General features: G+C 44.0%; 2 protein-coding genes across 4 annotated transcripts in view; both read right to left on the reverse strand.

The window, feature by feature from the left end:
- Positions 1-36: 36 nt before the first annotated feature.
- On the reverse strand, positions 37-6388 carry samd1b (sterile alpha motif domain containing 1b). 2 transcript variants are annotated; one of them, XM_027032752.2, is made up of 8 exons: positions 5154-6388; positions 2990-3260; positions 2322-2416; positions 2179-2235; positions 1768-1822; positions 1434-1524; positions 726-840; positions 37-390 (listed from the first exon to the last, which is right to left on the reverse strand). In XM_027032752.2, exons 1-8 carry the CDS (start codon positions 6309-6311, stop codon positions 241-243), a joined length of 1992 nt encoding a protein of 663 aa, XP_026888553.2. In that variant the 5' UTR covers positions 6312-6388; the 3' UTR covers positions 37-240. The 2 variants fall into 2 exon arrangements, with proteins under 2 accessions (XP_026888553.2, XP_035390434.1); XM_035534541.1 differs by lacking the exon at positions 2179-2235.
- Positions 6389-6933: 545 nt separating this feature from the next.
- Positions 6934-23713, reverse strand: part of prkacab (protein kinase, cAMP-dependent, catalytic, alpha, genome duplicate b) — a 17029-nt gene continuing 249 nt past the window's right edge. The window contains exons 1-11 of one of the 2 annotated variants that reach the window (XM_027032761.2): positions 23668-23713; positions 23458-23582; positions 22713-22774; positions 21040-21168; positions 19311-19409; positions 19044-19126; positions 18685-18811; positions 16958-17053; positions 16529-16651; positions 10680-10844; positions 6934-9216 (exon numbers count right to left, since the gene is read on the reverse strand). The exon at positions 23668-23713 is cut by the window's right edge and continues 249 nt beyond it. In XM_027032761.2, coding sequence (XP_026888562.1) covers positions 9091-9216; positions 10680-10844; positions 16529-16651; positions 16958-17053; positions 18685-18811; positions 19044-19126; positions 19311-19409; positions 21040-21168; positions 22713-22774; positions 23458-23503 — 1056 coding nt within the window. In that variant the 5' untranslated portion in view covers positions 23504-23582; positions 23668-23713 and the 3' untranslated portion in view covers positions 6934-9090. Of the gene's footprint in view, positions 9217-10679; positions 10845-16528; positions 16652-16957; positions 17054-18684; positions 18812-19043; positions 19127-19310; positions 19410-21039; positions 21169-22712; positions 22775-23457 lie in introns of both variants that reach the window. The other variant, XM_027032760.2, reaches the window with a different exon arrangement.

Consider the following 23713-nt stretch of genomic DNA (forward strand, 5'->3'; position numbering starts at 1 on the left):
GTGTGTCGATCTGTATGCACGAGTGTGTGTGTGTGTGTGTGTTTGTGTGTGTGTGTGTGTGTGTGTGTGTATGTGTCTGTGGGTGTGTGTATGTGAACATGTGTTTTTGGCTGTTTTGTATAAGTGATAATGCGTGTGACTGTCTCAGTGGAAAGCTTCATCGTCCAAGAGGTTTTGTGTGTGTGTGTGTGTGTGTGTGTGCACGCAAAAGAACTGAATGTATATGTGTGAGTATATGTCTCAACAGAAAGCTCCATCATCCTGAAAGTGGGTCCTCTGTAAAACCTTCACATGGCGTTCATAGATCTTTAGGGCAGGGCCTAGTCTGATTGACAGTCCTGTCAGCACATCATTTCGCTGCATCAAGAGGAGGGACTTCCCATCTATTTCCTGTAACACAACAAAAGTGACAGTCGTCTTAACTTTCACAGTTCTTTGACTAATAAAGGTACTGCTAATGCTGATCATGAAATTAATTAGTTGTACATGTAGTTTTATGAGACCATATTATCCTGAAGTAAGCAGATAAGTGTTCACGTTCCAAGTAAGTAATGGGAGGTCGAAAAAAAATGAGACACAGATAGTTAGAATTGTTATGAATTTTACTCAAGCCTATTTTTACACATTTAAACAGTATGCATAGTTGTGCATTATCTTGGCATGCCTGTGTGTACCTTAGTCTCCAACCATAAGTGATTATGGGTAATGTAGTTTAGCATGTGCACCTGTGTCCTGAAGGCAAGAGCTTGCTCTGGGAAACCTGCTGCTGTAAAATAACTGGCTACGTCTGCCACTGTCCAGTCCACTGGGTTCACGGCGCTAGACTCTGACTTCACAAAACTAACAACCACACACACACACACAGACACACACACACACACACAGAATGAATGAATGAATGAATGAATGAATGGATCTGTTAGTGATGAAAAGTTCCTCAATCCTGTCTAAAATACTTGATAATGTAAAAAAACATGATAATGCTCAAAGCCCTTTAATTAAGCGGTACTGCACTGTATTCCAGCTGACAGCTGATAGTACTGCTAAATAAGTCCAAACCATGCTGCAGCCCTTTCTGAACAGATGGGGAAAAGTGGCACACTGCATGTTTTACGATATCCATGTGAATCCGAGAATCACAAGCACAGCTCACATGAAGGAAGTAGATAATCAACTTGATTACAAAAAAACCCTATATATTTTGAAGCCCATGCTTAAAAGGTAAGTGCACTGAAAGCAAAGGAGACATTAAAGTAGCCTCTCTGCTGACTGCTAGCCATCAGCTAAGGTACTGGGATAACAGGCCCCTGATCTTGCGCGTTCTCTTTCTTTTTTCCTTCTTCTTCTTCTGTCTGTCTCTCTATTTCCTCACACTCTCCCTCTCTGACTGTGTTTCTCTCTTGCGTTCTCGATTTTCCTGTCATTCTACTCACACTCCTCCATTTATCCCTCGTTCCTCAGCCACTCCAGGAGAAGCGGAGGGAGTGAGCAGACACGAAGACACGGCCACTTCCATCTTACAATCTGCCAAGCGCGTGCGCACACACACACATACACACACACACACACACACACACACACACACACACACACACACACACACACACACATTTATAAACAAACTCATGCAAGAAACCAAGACACTAAATGTCTCAGCCAAGATACACACACGGTTACCACCCGCCCCCCCAACAGTTTTATGTGATTCTTTTCTCTAACAAAAAAATCTGTTTACAGTAATTCTGACGATTAAGAATTTGAACTTACAATTCTTAATTGGAATAGAAGAAGGAACTTTCACACTGTCTGTCATCACAATGGCCTGTTGGTAAGGAGGAAGGAGAAACACAATAATAAATATAAAAGAGAAGGCCAGACAGGTGCAATATTTAGATCTGAACAAAGATGAGAAAGAAGGTATCTTGGGGGGGGGGGGGGGGGGTACCTGTGTAGTGGGCAGGTACAGGTTTGGGTACAGATACTGTGTAGTGGGCAGGTACAGGTACAGCTATGCAGTTCAGCAGGTGTGCGTTTAGGTTGGGTTACCTGTAGGCTTGTGCAGGGACACCTATGTGGTGGGTAGGTGTAGGTTTAGGTGGGGTTACCTCTGTTGTGGACAGGTGTAGATTTGGGTGGGATAATCTGAGTGGGGGTATGTGTAGGTTTGGGTGGAGTTACCTGTGTGTGGCCACTCAGTTGGGCAGGTATAGGTTTGGGTGGGGTCACCTGTGTGGCCTGCACAGTTGGACAGGTGTAGGTTTGAGTGGGGTCACCAGTGTGGGCCTGCTCAGTTGGGCATTTGTAGGTTTGGGTAGGGTTACCTGTGTGGGGCTGCATGGTGGAGCAGGTGTGCTGGACCTCTGTTCCTCTCTGAAACATCCTATGCTTGCAGATGATACCTGCATCAGTGTCGGACCTACAGAAGCAGAGAGATAATCACAGTTGCGTAAAAGTTTGTATCACACACACATGCGCATACACCCACACCCACACACACAAACTCATGCACAAACTAAATGCTTTGTACCCAAGTATAAAAAACAAAAACTTAATACCTAAATATAAAAAGGTTTATATTATTTTTCATAAATACAGTATTTAAAACTGAGCAAAATAATTTTTAAGTTTTGGAAAACTCAAAACAGAAAGATTTGGGAATTCTACCTGCACACCATACTTTTAGTTTTTTAAAAACAGTTTTAATGCAATATATTTACTGTAAGTAGAGCGAGAGTGCATCATACAGTAATTATTCAGTCTGTGGATAGGTATTGTCTCTACTAACACTGGATATAGACTAATTTAGCACCACTGGATATAGACTAATTTAGCACCACTAACCTTCTGTCTGACATCTAGAGCTTTATAAAAAGCTGTTTGTAATAAAGTCAAAGGATGTAAGATGCACCATGTGAAGCCAAATTGTTCTTTGAGAGAGAGAGAGAGAGAGAGAGAGAGAGAGAGAGAGAGAGCGCTACGGTAGGAATACCTTCACTGCCACATGATTCTGCTTCCTGGTGAATAGAATGTTTGGGTGACAATGGTGATGGCAATGACACAGGCTGGAACTTCTCTTCTGACATCATCGCTGGGTGGCTGACATCACATGGCCTCATTTCAGGACTGAGCGAGAGTGGACCATGGGCCAGACCTGCAACCCCCACCTGGGGATCAGCCAGTGTCGTTAATTCCCTCTCAACCTCCATCTTCTCATGGCCCTCGCTCTCCGCCTCCATCAGCTCTGCCTCCTTCCCTTCTTCCTGCATAGGCAGGTGAAGACACACCCATTAATCAAAGGCCAATTGGTCTGGACAATTATTTTAAGGGGTGGAGGGTGGGTCTCTTTACATACAGCAGTTTCCCAATCCCAGCGCTAAGAACCCACCATGCTGCACCATTTAACCAATTTCCACTGTACCTCATTCACCTGTTAAAGGTTTTGATAGCTGTCCCATGATCTTAAGCAAGTGTGTTACAGCAGGACAACAAATCTTGCACTACACAATGTCAAGGACCTGCAGGACTGTGATTTAGAGCCACCGTGGTAGACCAAGCATGTTCCGTCTGACCCCTCAAAGACATGCATGACAACAAGTATCTGTTGCAAAGCACTCGATTTTATCAGCTAAATAAAGAATCTAATCTCTTACTAAAAACTTACGAGCTGTGCAGTGTTGGTCCAGAACCCAGCTAAACACACTGCTGTCCTCAGACACCATGCAGATGTTGAAAATTTCTAGCTTGCTTTTCTGGTATTCAGTAAATATGTATACGGTATATAAAAAAAATGCACGAGGCACATTGGCACATGGAAAGACGACACTGGATACGACACGCCTCCGACCATTACGTTGTAAAAATGATCACGTAAAGACATCTTTCTGTGACAGAGGTGTGCAAAAAACGGCATAATGACGCGCGTGCCCCTCAAACGACCGCGATCTCCTTGCCCTCACTTGCGACCCCTTTGGCGCCAGGCGCTGTTTTAAAGAGCGTGAACTGGTCGCGCGAGCTTGTTGTTCCGCCGAGACGACCTGTGATGAAAAGCGTGGTGTCTCGCGAACTACCCCTTCCTAACAATAGCTCGGAAACAGCGCAAATGTCCCTTCAGACAGTAAGATGCGAGGGGGGGGGGGGTGGTGTGGGCACTTTCTCAATGGCTCGGAGATTGTGGGACAATGTTTTCCAGAAATCCGTCACACGAAAAGAGGAGATGTTTTGCTGCTATGAGGAGAAAACGCGTTGAGCTCGCGTTTTTTAGATAGACGGTGCGTGTGCGGCACGAAACGGAACTAAGAAGCTCAAGCCACAGGCAGAGTGCGCGCTCTGCCCCGGCTCGTCATACGGTGAATTTCCGCCATCGCAACTGATTTTACCTCGTAGGACCGAAGTATCGCACCGAGCTACGGCTCGGCCGAGAACTGCGCTCCCTCTCCATTTCTCGCACCGCACAGAAAACAGACGCGAGCCTCGCGTCCCCCCAACCCCCCTCCCTTTCCATTTTCCGAGCGCGTCTAACTTAACAGACACCGCCTAGTGAAAAATATCCAGCACAACTTTCGCATGAAAAAAAAAAAAAAAAACAATCACTTGGCCGCGCCATCGAAAATCGCGGAAACGGATCCAGCCGCGCAATCCCAACATTTGTCATTTACAGTATCCGTTGTTTCTAACCCGAGGCGCGCGCATGTGTGCATTGGGCGGACGGGGGGTAACAGAAGCGACGGCAGCTCGCTCGCACGCACGAAGACAGACGGGCGGGCGCTACCGAGCTCGAGTCCGCACCTTTTGTGCTCAGACGCTGAACTGAAACAGGGCACGCAGACAGTTGCGTGTCGAGCGGAACAGACGTTCGAGGTGTCGGTTTTTCCCCCCCCCCGCGCACACAGAGTCGAGCCATCACGTTCATAACACGCACAAACACATAAAAGATTCTACCGAGATCGCTTTTGATGCGAATACGTGCTCCAAAAACAGTTTTGATGTGGTATATCACTTGTGTTAGAGGGAAAAAAGCGGAAATCAGACGGTGCAGAGCTGCAGTGTCCTGTGTTTTTTTCTTTCTCTTCTTCTCAAACCATTATCATTTATTTATATGTAGACGGGGTGTAACGCCGCGCGCTGCTTGGGACGTGTTGGAAATATTAAGTTACCTTTTTCACGAGGTGTCTGTCCTGCAGTGCGCTCTTCAGGAGTCGCGCGGATGGCTTGGCCGCCCCCATCCCCCTCGCAGGGACGGTGATGTGGCCGAGGCGGGTTCTGCGGAGGCGACCCTTCTCTATCTCACGCTCCAGCACCACTTTAACTCGGTTGCGGGTCAGCTTTTCCTCCGTCTGCCCGGCCTGCGTGCTGAGGTAACCGAGTATCTCTTTCAGTCCCAATAGTGCGTGGCCCCGTATGGCGACGGAGCCCCGGTTTCTCTCGGACAGACTTCGGACCGCCGCAACCAGCCTATCGCCCAGATCAGCGCTGGTCTGGTCCGGAATTTCGCTGCCGTTTCCAGAACCTTTCGCCCCCACCTTGAGTTTGGGCTTCAGCTGCACGGATTGCTTGTTTCGCTGAGCCTGGCTGCTGATGGCAGAACTAGCGCTCGAGCAAGTTTTCCGTTCCTTCCCTTCACCGCCCTCGTGGCCAAAACAGAGCGTGTCCTCTCCTTCGACCCGTTTACTTGGACTTAAGGCATCGCTCGCGTCGCGCTCCGTCGTGCCACTCTCTCGACAGGGCGAGGAGCGGTTTCCCCCTGCTTGTGAGATCAAGCCCCTGTCTTTCGCTGCACTTGCTTTCACGCCACAGCCGCCCGCGACGGAGCTGCTCGTTGCGCCACAACTAACAAAACTGTTTCCGCTAACCGGTGACAAAATCTTTTCTTTCTCTTTAGTGGAGCGCGAGGTTTGGGACAAGAGGTCACAGCACGGGCTCGCCCCAGGCGGATCGGGCTCCTTGTCTTCGCACTCCTCTTGGTCCGTGGGACTGTGCGCGCTGTCGCCGTCGTTGTTGAAATTGGCGTGTTTGGTTTGTTCACCCACTGACTCGCAGCTGCCGCTGCTACTATCGTTCGTTTGATCCACCTTCTTTCTGCATTTTCTTTGCACTTTAGCGGCGTTTCGATAAGAGATGGACCCTTTGTAACTAACTTTAAGTACAGTTTGTTCCTGGATCAGTTTATCTAGTTCTGCTCTGGTTCGGTCCGGGTCTGACCCGTGTCTCCTTCGGACCATTCGACAGATTCTTTCAAGGTCCGGTCTAGCTTTCCTTGACCGCAGAGAATCGATGGTCTCCAGGATCCATTCTCGGTACCTTGGCTCAGACATGTTTCGGTGCGGGTTCCGTTGGATTTGGCCGAGCGCCTCGCTCTTGTTGTCTCCGAAGTGACGCTAAAGAGCTCCGATCCGCTCCGAGCCCGGCTGGGAATGAAGCGGAAGCCTGTCTGTACGCCTGCGTTGCCCACGATGTGCGCTTAAGGTGGACTGGTGCAGAGAATCCGCCGCTACACAACAGCGCTGATGGGGATGATTTAAGGTGGTATGGCGAAGTTACCGTTTCAACGCTCTTTTTTGCGCACTTTTTTCCACAGCCTTTTGTTGATGTTCCTTCGTGTGGCAAGCCCAGTGTTATCAATGACTTCACATTCATGACGTGTACACCTGCATACTTTGCATTTAGGAGGTTCTAATATCCCTTACCATATATTTATTTATATAAGAGATTAAACCAATAGTGTAACCATATGTTTTTTGAGGTGTTAACATATTGCTACAAGACAGGTGTATTTCCACCCCTGTAGGACCTTTGTGTTGACAATTTTAAAACCACTTAGAGTATGTATGTATGTACAAAGGTGCAGGTCTTGCTGGTGCACAAAGCAGCTAAGTGAAAAAAACACAAACTTTATCATCACAATGTGAACTAAATGTAACCAATCAGGCCTCACAATTATGGTATTTACACAAGTAAAACTTTATTGGAATGATTATTGTGGTGCAAAATATCACCAGAGAGCTCTGCTGTGTCTTCAGCCATTAATGCTGCATTTTTGCTCTGTGGAACCTGGAGAATTAACAGACCGAGGTGTTAGAAAATTCAGATTCACCCCAAATAAGCCAGTTTCACTTTATCTGTTTGCTGTGGAAGAAGAAAGGACTTCACTGGCCTGGAGAAATGAAGATATGGAGGAGCAAAAAGGGGAAGAGGCCACCCAGAGTGGCATGTCATTAAGGTCACTCACTCAGAGATAAAACAAATCTGTATAAAAACACGTATTTTGTCAGGTGGTTGGCACAATTATAACTGCATTCACAACAAAGCTGTCAGTTGTCCAAACCATTTAGAAGTAGGTCAAACTGCCTTCTCTGGGTGCCTGAATGCAAATGAACTGCAGCAGAAATAACACCCCCTTTCCGCTGGCACCTGTGTTGGGACAGTCATTTCACTCGACAGGGCATTTCTGCTGTTAGCTGAAGGGGAACATCTAAGGGGTGGGGTCATGGCCATGCTACACAGGAAGGCCCATCTTGGACCCTTCAGTCATGCAGTTTTGAACAGTACTGCACAGCCAATCAGATTCTACACTGCTGAGTTCCGCAGTGAGATTACTGGTGAATCCAGGTGTGTTTGCAGAGCTCGAGTTTCAGACCAACCAAAACACAATCCCATCAAACATCAGTTGAAGGGGTGGCAGTATGCTAGAGTTCAGGATATTTCCAGTTGGCTAATTTGGCCAAAAGTACCAATTTTTGGCCAAAAGTACCAACTACATGAAAGTGCAATAACACAGACTCACCAGCCACTTTATGAGAAGCTATTTATTATAAACCTTCTTGTAGGTGGACAGTTAAACACTGCAGTCCATCTCTTGCCAATCACCATTAGGTGTAGGCCCTCAGCATTTCACCAAAGGTCAGCTCCTCACTACAAGCTGGATTTTTAGGGAATGATGGACCTCTTTCAACCCAGCAGTGATTGTGTATCAAAATAAACAAACATAAAAGCCAAAACAAAGCACTGCTATGCCCCATGTACTAGCACAGCACCCAAGACTATGCCACCATCTTTCTGCATTGACAACCATCATAATATACTGTCATCAGTGGATCTTTTGGTCAGAAACTGACCGCTGATGAACAAATTGGTGGGTGTTTGATGAATTGTGCGTGCCAACAAAAAGGCTGTAGGAACTGTACATCTGTAAAACACACCTGTAGGATCAGAGGATTTAGTAAAGTGGCCAGTGAGGAGAGGTGCAAAGCAAATGTTTCTAGTAAAATCAAGTGCTGAGTGTATCTGGTCTTCTCCTCTCTATAGAGTCTGAGCATAGTTGAACTCGCCTGTTCTGTATAGGCATTAAAGGGACACCCCATCTGCATGCATGGCCAAAAGCACTCAAACTTTAACTCAAGTTTTCAGCGTATTAATAAACATATCAATCAATTAATCAACTGAGCGCTCCATCAATAAACTGTGATATCATGGCACATTTTCAAATGTGAAATTGCAGATATTATTAAAAGGATATACTGAAACACAGTCATCCCCCACAAACAAATAATCAACAATGAACAAATAATAATAATAATAATAATAATAATAATAATAATAATAATCCCTATACTCCAAACTATAAACATGATAGAATCATGGCTTTTTTCAAAATCATTCATAACCATCATTCTTCACTCAATGCATTAAAAACAATATAGCAACACACAGGCCTTAAAGTAACACAAATGATCCAAAATTATCAGTTATTACAAGAGCATGTAAATGTGGGGGGGTTTGTGTCTCTGTGGTTGATACGAGGGTCTGTTGCTGCTTGGAGCGGTTCTGTGACAGCGCTGAACTCTTTCAGGACACGCACACTGCGGCCTGACCGCCACAGGATGCTTCGCTGACATCGCCACCGCCAGATCTCGTGGGACAGACATCAAGTTAATGGAAACGAGTGCCGTGGTGAAGAAAGAGAAAAAAAAGTGAGCTGGATGAAGAGACAAGATGGTGAAGGCAACACTATCTGTCCATCGTTCACTATTCTCCCTTAGCTGGTTTCACTGACTCTAAACATCCATCATGCTTATTTTCTCTCTCTCTTTCTTTCTAAAAGTCGGCAAACTCTTTTGCACATTTCTCAGTGAGGGAGACTCGGATCTCCTCTTCTTCATAGTCATCAAAGTTGCTGGTGTCACCAGGCCCCCTGCACTTAGGAACAAATGGGGCCTCTACCTGTAGAGGGAGAGAGGGGGAGGATGAGGAACAAACACACACACACACGCACACACACACACACACACACACACACACACACACACGCACACAGACACACTTATACACACGCACGCACGCACACACACACACACACACACACACACATACACATGCACACACACACGCACAAGCACACACACGCACAAACACGCACACAGACACACTTATACACACACACGCACACACACACACACACACACACACACACACCCACACACACACACACACACACACACACACATACATACACACACATACATACACACACACACACACACACACACACAAACACTTCAGTACTAGAGGCTAGAAGAGCTACATGAGTCTTATGTAAAGCATTATAAAAAATATCTCTGTAAGACCCAATTAAGCACTAAATGGATCACCCCAACATTAAATCTAAAAAAATCAGTGTTCAGAGTAATTAAAACGGTGTTACAGTTTTGTCAAATTCTTTGATTTCAATTGTTTATTTCTCAAATGCTTGGTTTATAGTGTTTATTTTTCAAATGCTTGGCTTTAGAGTCACACAGATGTCCTACAGACCTCACAGATCTCCACAAGGCACAATTTTCCATTCAAGGAACTGCCAAAACAAAAACAGTTCAGCAATATCATGTCCTCTGTTTTTTTGTGAATTAAGAATAGGTTTTCTATTGTACTTGTCTAAAAATTGAGCTAACTTGACAATAAGCATCCTAGATCCTGTTACCTTGACAATTAGCATCCTGGCTCCTGTTACCTGTAGTCCTACACAAATAGTTGTTTGACTGTTTCGTTAGTAATGCAGCTTCTTTCGATAAAGGATCAACTGCTGACGAGGCAGAAATTTTCAATATGAAGCAATTCCATGTTTGAACTGGAACACTGACAAACAATTTTAAAAATTAGGCCCCAAGGAAGTAAATGGGAGATCACTGTGGCTGTGCCTGTAAATCTAAACCCAAGCACATGACAAATCAACACTGTAAAACCATTTTAGCTGAAATGTTTTTTAGGTTTAGCACTTGAATATGCATTCAGAGGACAGTGTTTACATTCCAAAATATTTTTCCCGTATGTCCTAAAAATAAAACTCTGTGTCTTTGCACATGTGTGTTTGTGCATGACAGCATGTGTGTGTGTGTGTCTCACCCTATACCAGTAAAAGGCATGTGTATGTGAACACATGCATGAGTGTGTCTCACTGTCCGGTGGTAAAAGGTTCTGTGCTTGTGTGCATCTCACCCTCCCTGGGCAAATGGTGCGTGTGTGTGTGACTCCCCTGATTAATGGCACATCTGTGTGAGTGTCTCACCCTATGTTGGTAAATGGCAACTCTGTGTGTGTGTGTGTGTGTGTGTGTGTGTGTGTGTGTGTGTGTGTGTGTGTGTGTGTGTGTGTTTGCATGCACGTGCATGCGCACGTGTGTGCCTGCGTACCCTGCGCTGATAGATGGCAATCCAATCAGTGGTAGAGAACCACTTGTGGCCTTTGATGTCATTTACACCATTCTTGAGGTTGCCGTAGCGCTTGGTCAGGTCCACCTGCAGCAGGTTACGCAGGAGCTCCTTCAGATCCGAGCTGAAGTGGGAGGGGAAGCGCACCTGGACCCCCCCCACATGCACACACACACACACACACACACACACACACACACATGCGCGCACACGCACGCACATGCACAAAAGTACACAAAAGTGCACAAAAGTCCAGGGGCACACATGCATACACACACACACAGTCACACACACAGTGTAAAATGTTTAGTCATTCATACACACCCCAACCCACCATAAAAGCAAAAATTCCATTTGTAAACTGCATTACATATTTGGGGTATCTCTTGGTGAATACGTTACTTTAAAAATGTGTCATCAGAAAAAAATCCTCCAAAATCAGCTGCACTGCATGTTCATGTCATAATGTTTCAAATTACATTTTTGAAAAGGTCTTACTTTTTTACCATTACCCTTAAATGCAGTGTACCTACTCAATTCAGCCACATCATAAATCTACAGTCAAAGGCATATTTAGTTACATCTGATTTACACTCCCAGCCAATCATTTACATTTACAGTACTTGCTTGCACACGAAATTTACTTTCAGGTACTCACAGATCAAAGTTTACAATATACAACAAAACCCAAGGGATGGAAAAACAAGCATTTGAGAAAATGGAAAATTCCTCAAAATTCCTTGTCCCTCTTCGTTTTATAACTGCTTCCAAACTAATTTCATTGAAATCTTCAGGATTTCCACTAAAATCTTTAATCACCACCACTCATACAATGAAATATTAGGTGAGGATTTTCAAGCATTTCCTCAACAACCTATGTTATGAGAAACACCTTGTAGGTGTACAGCTAGCATCCAGAACCCATCTGCTGCCTTGGACAGTGTGCGTCAGCCAACCTTTGACCCTCAATCAGTGATCAGTTTCTGACCACCTGGCTGCAGTTGGCTCAATATTTTTGGGCCTATTCTCAACCCGTCATTGACACTCACATGTAAAGATTCTGACTTACACATTGCTGAACACTCACCACCCTAGGGTAGTAACCAGTACCACGACCAATACCACCCCCACAACCACCCAGATTCGGACCAATACCACTAAAACCACCCCAAAACCCAGGCCCAATGCCAATACACCCACTCACCCAGAACAGGCCCAAGCCACACACCCACTCATTTAGACCATGCCCAATGCCAATACACCCACTCACCCAGAACAGGCCCAACACCACCCCAATAACCACCCAGACCAGGACCAATGCCAGTATAACGACCCACCCAGATCAGGCTCAACGCCACCCAACAATCTAGATGAGGACCAATGCCACCCCTATACCCAACCAGACCAGGCTCAACACCAATACACCCACCCAGACTAGGCACAATGCCACACAGCCAGACTAGGCCCAACACCACCCACACACCCATCCACCCAAACCAGGTCCAATGTCACCCCCACACCCATTTAAACCAGGTCCAATGCCACCATCACACTCACACAAACCAGGATTATTACCACCACCACATCCGCCCAGACCAGGACCATCACCACCTGTACATCCACCCAGACCAGGACCAAAGTCACCCCCACACCCACCCAGACCTGGACCAACACCACCCCCACACCCATGCAGACCAGGACCATCACCACCCCTACATTCACCCAGACCAATTCCTACAACCCCCAATCACCCCACCTAGACCAGGACAACGTCACCCACCCAGAGCAGGGCTGATGATGGCACTTGCACTTACTCTTTCAACCTGTGGTGCATAACCAGCTCCACCAATCACTTAAAGGTCTCACTTTGCTGATGACACAGTTTACAACAGAACTAGACGACCACTGCTGTGAGATTAAAAACCAGTTCCTGATTTACATTTGGATTCCACTGATTAAAGCAAGGCAAATATAAACAAAACATTTGTGGGTTTTACATGTAATTTTTAAATGTAATCGTAACCTTGTTTACCTGGAATCCCTAGATTATAAACTTCAAACATGTAAGATAGACTATATGAAGCTGCTACTCTGGAACCATAAAATAAATATTTTCTATTTTTTCATTTGTGGATGTTATCTACCCACTGAGTGTCATTTTGAATAAGTGTTGATTATGATTAGGTTTGAATGGAAGAAGAAAGCACGCTCTCTGTCACACTCGCAGTTGCCTATAGAGCCCAGCGGAGGGCTAAAGGACTTCTAGGGAGAAACATCCTCCACACACTTCACACATGAACCAATCAAAATCCTCCATTCTCCTGACATTACAGACCATTTCAGGAACCAGGAGCAGCGTTCCTAAGTCTTGTGCAGAAGAGTAGGTTCAAGAGAAAACAGGCGAATGTATAAATGTCTGGGGAGTGATTACTTCAAAGAGATATTGTGTTTAAAAAAAAAGGCCAGTGTTGCATTGTGGATGTTTTTGAATAGTAGAGAGACTTCATCAACAATGTTACAATTGCTAGTGACTCCCTTTCCTTAAAAAAAAAGTCTTACTGTACAACATCACTGAACCTTTGCAATCAAGAACGTAATGTACATTTTTAGATACCCGTACTTTTGGTGACCCTCTGACGAGTCCCAAAGTCCTGCCTGATGGCTGTGCCTGACATCTGTGATACAGGTAGAGTACAGTGAAAATGTACGTTATTTTTAGCTATCAAAGGTGAGTCCCATGGAGTCTCCCTTTCCCCCTCTTTCAACTCTAGCCTAGGTCCCAGTGAGATTGCAATTATGAAGTGCAATTATGCAATTATGCATTCAAGATAATATAAATCACACACCAAACATGGGGGATTTGCATAAAGCTGGAACATCTGCATGAACATCTTTTGATTCTTAATTCACCATCTGAAATATCAACAAATGGAATTTAGAAGGCGTGTTCAGCTAAACAATCAGATTCAAAGTAAACCTTTATGCTTGAATTCTGATTACAACCACTAAAGCCACAGACAAATGCAGAGCGAGAGCTCCTCGTCAGCTCCACAAAGTTTAAAAGCAGAACATTTGATTGTTTTTTCAATTTTAGCTCTAAAACACCACACTGCCATGCAGGCATGATGCCTCCAGACTCGTTAGGGATGTGGACTACTGTTTGGCTCTGAAGACAATAGCTGGTGCACCCATCAGTCCCCCTTACGTTTTCAAGCCAGCAGGTGCACTGTGAAAACAAAGATGGCAGTCCCAACATGAAACAGTGAGGCTAAAAATGAAGGCAGACTTGGTTGTGATACACATCACCAGTTTCCAACAGCTGCGACTGGGACACCAAAGCCAGCAAATGAGCTTGCAGCGCCAAAGTTGTACAACATCCAGCTTGGAACACTTGTGGCTTTCGGGTCAGTCATGAATTTTAGCACGCTTGTACGCTGTGAGAGACCAGCCAGTACTGCAGAGAAACACTGTGTGTTTACTCTGAACTAATGATGGGAATAACCTCACTTTGAAGGGAACTAGCTCGTATGAGTCCGCTTCTGTCCAACAGCCATTTTTTGTTTGTTTGTTTGGTTTGTTTAGTTGGGGTTAGGGTTATCTGTGAAATAACCACAAGGAAAATTAAAGAGTAATATTTCAGTCAGATTCAAACTTAGACATCCCACTAATATTATTTTTATTTCACATGTGTGGAATAGGTTTAGCAGCAGTAAACTGCCCATATTGCCAGACCTGATGTCAATGACCTGCATTGTAAACATTAGACAAGATGACGCCTTATCCCTCTATATAAAATCCTCCTCGCAGTTGTGTGGGGGTGTTGCCAGTGTGTTTATTTGTGCTTTACAATGTAACCGCTGTGCAACAATAAAAAAAATACCGCTAACACCACTCTCTCTTTATTCTCTCTCGACCACCGCTGCGCTGTCTGTCTGTCTCTGTCTCTCTCTCTCTTTCTCTCTCCTTGAACTGGAGGGACTACCTTTGGCTACGTTCCCATTACCGACACGAAGTGACTCAAAATCCATTTTTTCCTTAATGTGATACAAATCTGATTTTTTCCAGGGCTGTGTGGTCACCCAAATCCGATCTTTTCAAATCAGATTTGAGTAACTTTCATATGTAGTCCTAGATCCGATTCGTGGCCATGTGACTTGAATGAGAACGGTCATAATTTTATTTTGTTTTTTTGCATATACTCATGCGCTTACCGCTGTAGTCGTCAAAACAATAATGGAGGACAACATTAGCTGAGAAAACAGCAAAAGCTGGCCGTCTGGCTTTTCTCCCGCCTTCTCGACTTGCTCGTGTACAGCTGACGAACTGTTTGCCGTCTTCCTGAGCAAAATGTGATGCATACATGAGCTATGTTTTAATAACATGAGTCATCTCACAATATGACTTTTTTTGTGGTGACGCAGGTGACTTGTGCAGAAACGTTTCAATGTGCGTGTCGTTTCGGATGACAGATGCATTCACATTACAGATAGAGGTCACTTTCAACTATGAATGTGAACCGACATGATATGCAAATCCGAGCTGAGCAAAAAATCGTAACTGAACATTGTTACTTGTAATGTGAAGGTGATGCGTTTAAACAGCAGCCGACAAATCCTACTCATTCTGGCTTTAATGAACCTATCTGTTGTGACTGTGACTCGGCTCCCTTCATTCTTATCAAAAAGCCGTTGAAAAAAACCGTATCGTTCGTGAACGTAACATCATTACTCTACATGATAGTGCTTGTTGTCCTTGATTGAGGCTTAGTTAAGATTAGCGTAGGTTTCACATTAAGAGTCTCCTGGATACACTCCAAAATTCAACATCTCTGTATGTGATTTACTCTCGGGAGGAAGCCAAACCTCAGCAGTGCAAGTTCACTCTCCACACAGCGCAACCATTTTAGCCTCCATAGCGATCTTGCCCGTACACAATCAAGTCAGCTGACACTGCCACTGCATAGTCTTGTCCAGTCCACCAACACGTTTGTAATACCTCCTGACTGCTTAGTTCTGCCTTCCTCTCGTTGGCTATCTAGCTTCCTCTAACACCCCCTCTTCAATAACATTGTCATTGACATACAGTTTAAAGTTACAGACAGTTGTTCTAACAGACACTCTAGTCAAGGGTTTTTTGTTTGGTTTTGCTAACAATAAGGTATCATGTGCTAAAAGTGAAGCCAAGTGTATCATAAACGATGATAAAAAATGATTAATTATTTTGACATTTAGTTTTAATGTCAGAGAAATTGTAAATACAAATCACACAAATCATATATTTGAGAAAAGTGTGCTGGTGCTAGTCAGGACAACAGGCCCAGTTTCATTGGCTATCTAATTGGTTGGCTGACCTACACCTGTGAGAAGTATGCTCTACCTTTGACCTCTAGCTCAGGCTTTGGAGAGAGTAGGCTCAATCGTTTATTTTTCCCATAGAGGTAATGGGGTATTTTCCTCCTGCTATGCTGTACTCTCATAAATACATTCCACACTTACTCTACTGTATACCAAATCTAGGCCACTATCTTAGTTTTAGTTGGGTTAGGGTACGCTGTGGCGATGCATTTTACAGTAAGGCAGAATAGTTAAGGCTGTGAAGGGTTATGCTCGTTTTTGTTAGGTTATACTGTAATTGTTCTTATTTGAGCTGGGTTAGATTTTATACTTGCTTATTTGGGTGCGACTGAGTCTGTAAGGATCAACACAGGACTTTGTTGTCATAAAAACTGCCCTCTACCAAATAAAACCTCATGGTGGACATCGCAATAGAACACTAACTTTCAAGCCTAGAGGGTCAAAGGAACCTCCTCCAGGTGGGCCTGCTCTGCTCACCTTTCCTGAGACGATCTTCTCGTAGATGTGGATGGGCTGGTCGGCGAAGAAAGGAGGATAGCCAGCCGCCATCTCGTAGACCAAAACACCTAATGCCCACCAGTCCACGGCTTTATTATAACCCTGACAGAGAGAGAGTAAGGAAGAGAGAGAGGGAAGAGGGAAAGAGTTGGTGACAGAGAGACAGATACACAGAGAGACAGACAGAGAGAGAGACAGACAGACAGAGAGAGAGAGAGAGAGAGAGAGAGAGAGAGAGAGAGAGAGAGAGAGAGCGAGAGAGAGAGAGAGAGAGAGAGAGAGAGAGAGATGGAGGGGAAGGACAGGAAGACACAATAACCTTCAGACATCCAGCTGTAACATCCACTTCACTGAGCCTCTAGCAGTTGCACATCAGCCCCTGTAAACCTGCAGGCTTGAGGGTCTCACCTTGCTCAGGATGATTTCTGGAGCCAGATACTCTGGCGTCCCACACAGCGTCCATGTGCGCCCTTTCACCCGCTTCGCAAAGCCAAAGTCCGTCACCTGCCCATTGACCAGGAGACGTTAAAGATACACTCAGCAGATGTTAAAGATACACTCTGCAGACGTTAAAGATACACTCAGCAGACGTTAAAGATAAAATCAGCAGTTGTTAAACATACACTCAGCAGTGGTTAAACATACACTCAGCAGTGGTTTCACATTAAAGCTACACTGAGAGCCATTTTTCACAATGCAGCTAGGCTAAGGCATAATCTCACATTTAAGATAATCAAATATAATTTAATGTACAGAACTGCCCTACACAATATTTCTGTTCAGATTATGGTCTTTTAGATCAACAGAATTTAGGTTATACAAATAATTATGTGTTATGATATGTTGGAGGTGGGGGGATTGTGGCTGCCTTGGTTACTCTGACAGTATTAGTGTGGCTGGTGTGACAGTGGAGTTGTTGTGACAGTGTTAGTGGGTTTGGTGATGAGGTGGAATGTAGTTATGTTTGGCTGCTATGCTATGACAACTTGATGTTTCTCTTTTTAATGTAGTATCGGTCTAGTTATATTTGTATCTGTCAGTGTATGTCTGTCCAACTATCTATCCATCCAGTTATCTGTCTTTCCATGTATCTATCTATAAACTATCTGTCCATTAATCTGTCTATCCATCTATTTGCCCATTTATCTACCCATCATCTATCTGCATATTGATCTGTCAGCATGCTCCCGCTTACATGGACATTAGAATATAAAATAATGTCCACTGAAGCTCTGATCACTGCAGAAAAGAATGACATAGAATAATGATGATAGAAGAAAGAATGATAGAATAATGATGATAGAAGCATGAATGATAGAATAATGATAGAAGAATGAATGACAGAATTATGATTGAAGAATGAATATGATAGAATAATTATAATAGAAGAATGAATATGATGAATGAATAGAAGAATGAATAATGATGATTAAAGAAATAATTATATGATAGAATAATGATGATTGAAGAATGAATTATATGATAGAATAATGATGATTTAAGAATGAATGATATGAGATTCACATCACACTGTAACCTGTTATGCACATTTCTGTTCAGCAATATGCATGTGTCTTTGTATTTTAGTAATTTGTAGTTTAAAAATTGTTAACCTAGAAAAAGCTTTTGTAAATTAAACAGAGACGTTGCTAGGTGTTGTTACTGCTGCGTCAGAACCTAATAATAACTCTGTACCACAGGCCCTAAAGAAACGCTTCAGCCTGCCGTTATTGCTCTTCATGGACACTAGAGGTCTGTAGAGCTCAGTTTACTGATTATTTGAGAAGAAACTCCTCATACCTTCCAGTACATAAACAGCTCAGAGGACACACCTTACCCCACATTCTCAACTTCTATTCACTATTACCTGAAAGGATGTGTGATCTAGAGGCCTAGAGGGCTGCTAGGTGATTTGTGTTTGTGTGTGTGCACATGTGTTATTTAGTGTTATTTAGTGTTATTTATATATGTATATTATTTGTCTGTTGTCCATACACACTCACTATATGCACATGTAGCATATATGTTCTCAGACATGATGATCAATGGAGAGAAGTATGTTCAGTAGTTTGGAAGGAACTGTAAATGTTAACTACATGTGTTTGATGGTTGCTGTACAGATGTGTGTGTATCACCTGTATATAGCCCTGCTGGTCAATGAGGAGGTTTTCTGGTTTCAGGTCTCTATAGATGAGATCCAGAGCATGCAGGTATTCAAACGTCAGAACTATCTGGGATGCATAAAATCGGGCATGGGGTTCACTGTTAAAGAGACAGAGACAATGCTCTTACCAAGCCATGGCAACCACATCATGTAATGGATCTGAACAGAAGCCAACCACAAACAGATACTCTGTCTTGTGTGTGTGTGTGTGTGTGTGTGTGTGTGTGTGTGTGTGTGTGTGTGTGTGTGTGTGTGTGTGTGTGTGTGCGCGCGTCTGTGTGTTGGAGTGCACAGGGGGACAGGCAGTGACTCCTGTATGCTGGTACTCACCTGAACCTGCCGATTCTGCGCAGGTGTGAAAACATTTCTCCTCCCTGAACATATTCCATCACCATGTAGAGATTAGTGTTATCCTACATCACACACACAAACACACACACCACAAAGCCACACAGTATTTATATCATGTTCATTACACCACCCACACACATTAGTGTCTTTGTATAACAAAAGGGAACACACAGACACAGACAAACACACAGACAAACACATGTGCACACACACACACACACACACACACACACAGACACTGTGTACCTTGAAGGAGTACTCTAACTGCACTAGGAAAGGAAAGCTGACAGCCTGCAGAATCCTCTTCTCATTGAGAGTGTGTTCTATCTGTTTCAGCTTCACCACCTGAGAGAGAGAGAGAGAGAGAGAGAGAGAGAGAGAGAGATGGAGGATAAAAGACAACAAGGGAGAACAAATGGACAAAGAGAGGTATGGGGTGAGAGGTAGGACAGGGAGAGACAGAGAAAGGGAGAAAAAGAAAAAACAGGGAGACAGTTATAAGAAGAAGGAGAAAATTTGGCAATAATGTTTGACATCAATATTATACAAATTAATGTAACAGTGACCAATGTCCAATAAAAGTACTGATAAAACATGCAAAATTGTTAAAAATGAGTATCCATAAAATACAAGTTTTCCTGTTATGTGTATACCTTTCAAGATGGACATTCTGGTCCCCCAGTTTGTTTAGTCTGTGATAATTAATGGAAAAAACTGTAATCAAGGGGTCATCTGTACTCACTAGTTCACTTGTTTATGCAAATTTTACAAGGCTTTTTTTCAAGTCTGTGCAAAACATCCTGTAGCAATGGATGTCCCTGCCACAGGCTATGAGCTTCAGTGCCACAACCACATACCATCAAATTCTCTATCACTTTCTCTTTCTCTCTCTCTCTCTCTCTCTCTTCTTTTACTTTGATCAATTTTTAAGAGATAAAAGGAATATGCTCTCAATTAAGTTTCTTGAAAACATTAAAAACTTTTCCTCTTTTAATTCATTAACTGATGCTAACTCTTTGATAAGCTCACAATACAGCTGGTGTGGACCTATGTTTGGGTGTGGTTGAAGAACACAAATGCAAATCTGCATCTTCAAATCTACCGCAAAGCTACTGATCTTCCAATCACAGCCTCCTGAAAATGTGGCTACAATAATATGATAAAATGATCAGTGGATCTGCCTACATTTCTTGACATACCCTCTGACACCCTGCTCTCTCCTTTTGATGTGAGAACAGTGTATTACAACTCTTACTTATATATATGTATATATATGTATACTTATGTCTAAAAATTGACCTAGAGGTCAGAAATGAGCTTTGTTTCAGACTAAAGCCAGGCTAAGTGAAACATCCAATACTTAAAGGTGAAATTTTCAACCCATCCAGTAAATTTAGTAAGCAATTTCATTTGCTGCTTTTTATCCTGGTCCGTAATCATGAATTAATTTAGCCACGGGTGTCTACATGAAATGTGTAAGATTTATAAGGTAAACCCTCAAAAAGCTTGCTGTATAGTAGCTTATGCATTTACCCACAACAAAATGCAGACAAACCCTTTAGATCTCATTAGGTTGCTGTTTGAGAGTTATAGCTGGCAAATCAGAGTTTATGGTTACACATGGTCAAATGCAAACATTTGCCCAAACCCTTCACTTCACTATTATTGAAAACTCAATGTCAAGGATAAACACCACTGTACTGAAATCTCTGTGATCAGCAACAGAAAAACGGATTTAATTTTTTTTCCTATGGACATCTTCATTCTGCTATGTCATTTTCTTAGTGTCAACATATGAACGAAACAGCAAATCAGAATGTAGCACCGAGCCAAGCGGCGTGGCGGAAGGCCCAGGGTGGATCTGGTGCGGTTCCATGTTAGGTGTGCAGAGCTTGAGCTGCGAGCTGCTGTAGCCTCCCCAGGGTGGGGGGTGGGGTATGGGGGCAAGTGTCTACAGGAGAGCGGCTAGTGGCACCTTCTGCTTGTTGAGGATCTTCATGGCGTAGTGCTGGCTGTTCTCCCGGTGCCTGACAAGCATCACCCGTCCAAATGAGCCTGTGCCCAGAGTCTTCAGTAGGTCGAACTGATCCAGAGATGCTGTGTTCTGGGGTGGGGGGGAATACATATGCAAAAACCAGGGGGGAGAGAATACATATGCAAAAACTTTGAAATTAATGATAAAGTGTTCACACCATCTGTGGCTCTCACACACACATACACACACACAAATGTTTAGGAATTTCAGACCATACAACTGCTATTTATGAGGCCAAGGATTTCACTCGTGTGTCAGTGTACAGCTGATGGCATCATCCTGAGATCAGGTTTAAATCTACTACACCCTTCCCTCTACTAACACTCTACTACACCCTTCCCTCTATTAACACTCTACTACACCCTTCCCTTTACTAACACTCTACTATACCCTTCCCTCTACTAACACTCTACTACACCCTTCCCTCTTTTCACACACTCTATTACACCCTTCCCTCTATTAACACTCTACTACACCCTTCCCTTTACTAACACACTACTACACCCATCCCTCTACTACACCCTTCCCTCTTTTCACACTCTACTACACCCTTCCCTCTTTTCACACACTCTATTACACCCTTCCCTTTACTAACACACTACTACACCCTTCCCTTTACTAACACACTACTACACCCTTCCCTCTACTACACCCTTCCCTCTTTTCACACTCTACTACACCCTTCACTCTTTTCACACACTCTATTACACCCTTCCCTTTACTAACACACTACTACACCCATCCCTCTACTACACCCTTCCCTTTACTAACACACTACTACACCCTTCCCTCTACTACACCCTTCCCTCTTTTCACACACTCTATTACACCCTTCCCTCTATTAACACTCTACTACACCCTTCCCTTTACTAACACACTACTACACCCATCCCTCTACTACACCCTTCCCTCTTTTCACACTCTACTACACCCTTCCCTCTTTTCACACACTCTATTACACCCTTCCCTTTACTAACACACTACTACACCCATCCCTCTACTACACCCTTCCCTCTTTTCACACACTCTATTACACCCTTCCCTTTACTAACACACTACTACACCCATCCCTCTACTACACCCTTCCCTCTTTTCACACACTCTATTACACCCTTCCCTTTACTAACACACTACTACACCCTTCCCTCTACTACACCCTTCCCTCTTTTCACACACTCTATTACACCCTTCCCTTTACTAACACACTACTACACCCATCCCTCTACTACACCCTTCCCTCTTTTCAAACACTCTACTACACCCTTCCCTCTACTAACACACTACTACACCCTCCCCTCTTTTCACACACTCTATTACACCCTTCCCTCTACTACACCCTTCCCTCTCTTCACACACTCTACTACACCCTTCCCTGTTTTCACACTCTACTACACCCTTCCCTGTTTTCACACACTCTATTACACCCTTCCCTCTACTACACCCTTCCCTGTTTTCACACACTCTACTACACCCTTCCCTCTTTTCACACACTCTACTACACCCTTCCCTCTTTTCATACACTCTACTACACCCTTCCCACTTTTCACACACTCCATCCTCTTTTCACACCCTTCCCTCTACTAACACTCCCCTCCTTGTTCAGGTCCCCTTACCTGTGCAGGATTCTCCCATTTCCTGAGGAAGTCTTCCCTGGCGAGAGCCAAAAACTCTTTGACTGTGGAAAGAGGCATCAGAGCGTGTCCATTATGTTACATTAACTAATACTGTGAAAGATGAGACAACGTGCATTTTGAATCTTCACAGTAAGCGTGCTGAGATGACTAACCCCCCCCCCCCCCCCCCCCCCAGAGCTGTGGTGACTGTACAACAGGTGGGAATAAGGAACAGAGTTGACATGTTGCTGCTGTTCTAGTAATTACCAAAGCAGGTTTAGGCTATGCAGGGATTATTTCACCCTTCTTGCTCCTTATTTATCCCCATCTGGCTCTCTTTGTCTCTTTCTTGCTAGTTGCCTGCCTGAATGACACCTGGTTGGAAAATATAGGCTACTCGTTGCATCCAAAGCTATTTTCAAACACACACTTGCGCGTAATGCAAACCAGGCGGTTCGATGGTGCGTGCACACAGTCGAACATCGGCTCTCTGCCCTACATAGCTTTCACTATCTTTTACACAGCTGTCCCAACAGAAAGAAACATCCTGGTCTTGAATCAAACCACAGTATCAGTAAAACCTAAGCTTAAACTGGTTTCGAGTTTTTCTACTTTAAACTGAAATTAGGTTGATTTACCATTTGTGACACGCACCGGGTCTATGACCCGGTGCATTTTTTTCCCCACGTCGGACAGCCTATAGATAGGAAGAGCAATATGCAAAGAAAGAAGAGAAAACACCCACCGCTTTCCATTTCGTTTCCTCGCTTAGCAGCCGGCGTGTTGCCCATGACTAATAGTCAAGCGGTCGGCAGTGGTTAAAAGCACCAGGTAAATATCGCTGCTGCCGTGCTTTCTCACTGTTCCGACCTGTAATGCAATCTAGATGCAGTAGCAGTTTTCGAAGTAAGTGAAGAATCCAATATGATAGATGATAATCCAGGTAAAATTCTACCATTCGTTTTCAGTAAGCACTAGGGTCACCCCCATCCGCGTCAGGC

Source organism: Electrophorus electricus, chromosome 16 (assembly GCF_013358815.1).
Source record: "Electrophorus electricus isolate fEleEle1 chromosome 16, fEleEle1.pri, whole genome shotgun sequence".
Classification (NCBI taxonomy): domain Eukaryota; kingdom Metazoa; phylum Chordata; class Actinopteri; order Gymnotiformes; family Gymnotidae; genus Electrophorus; species Electrophorus electricus.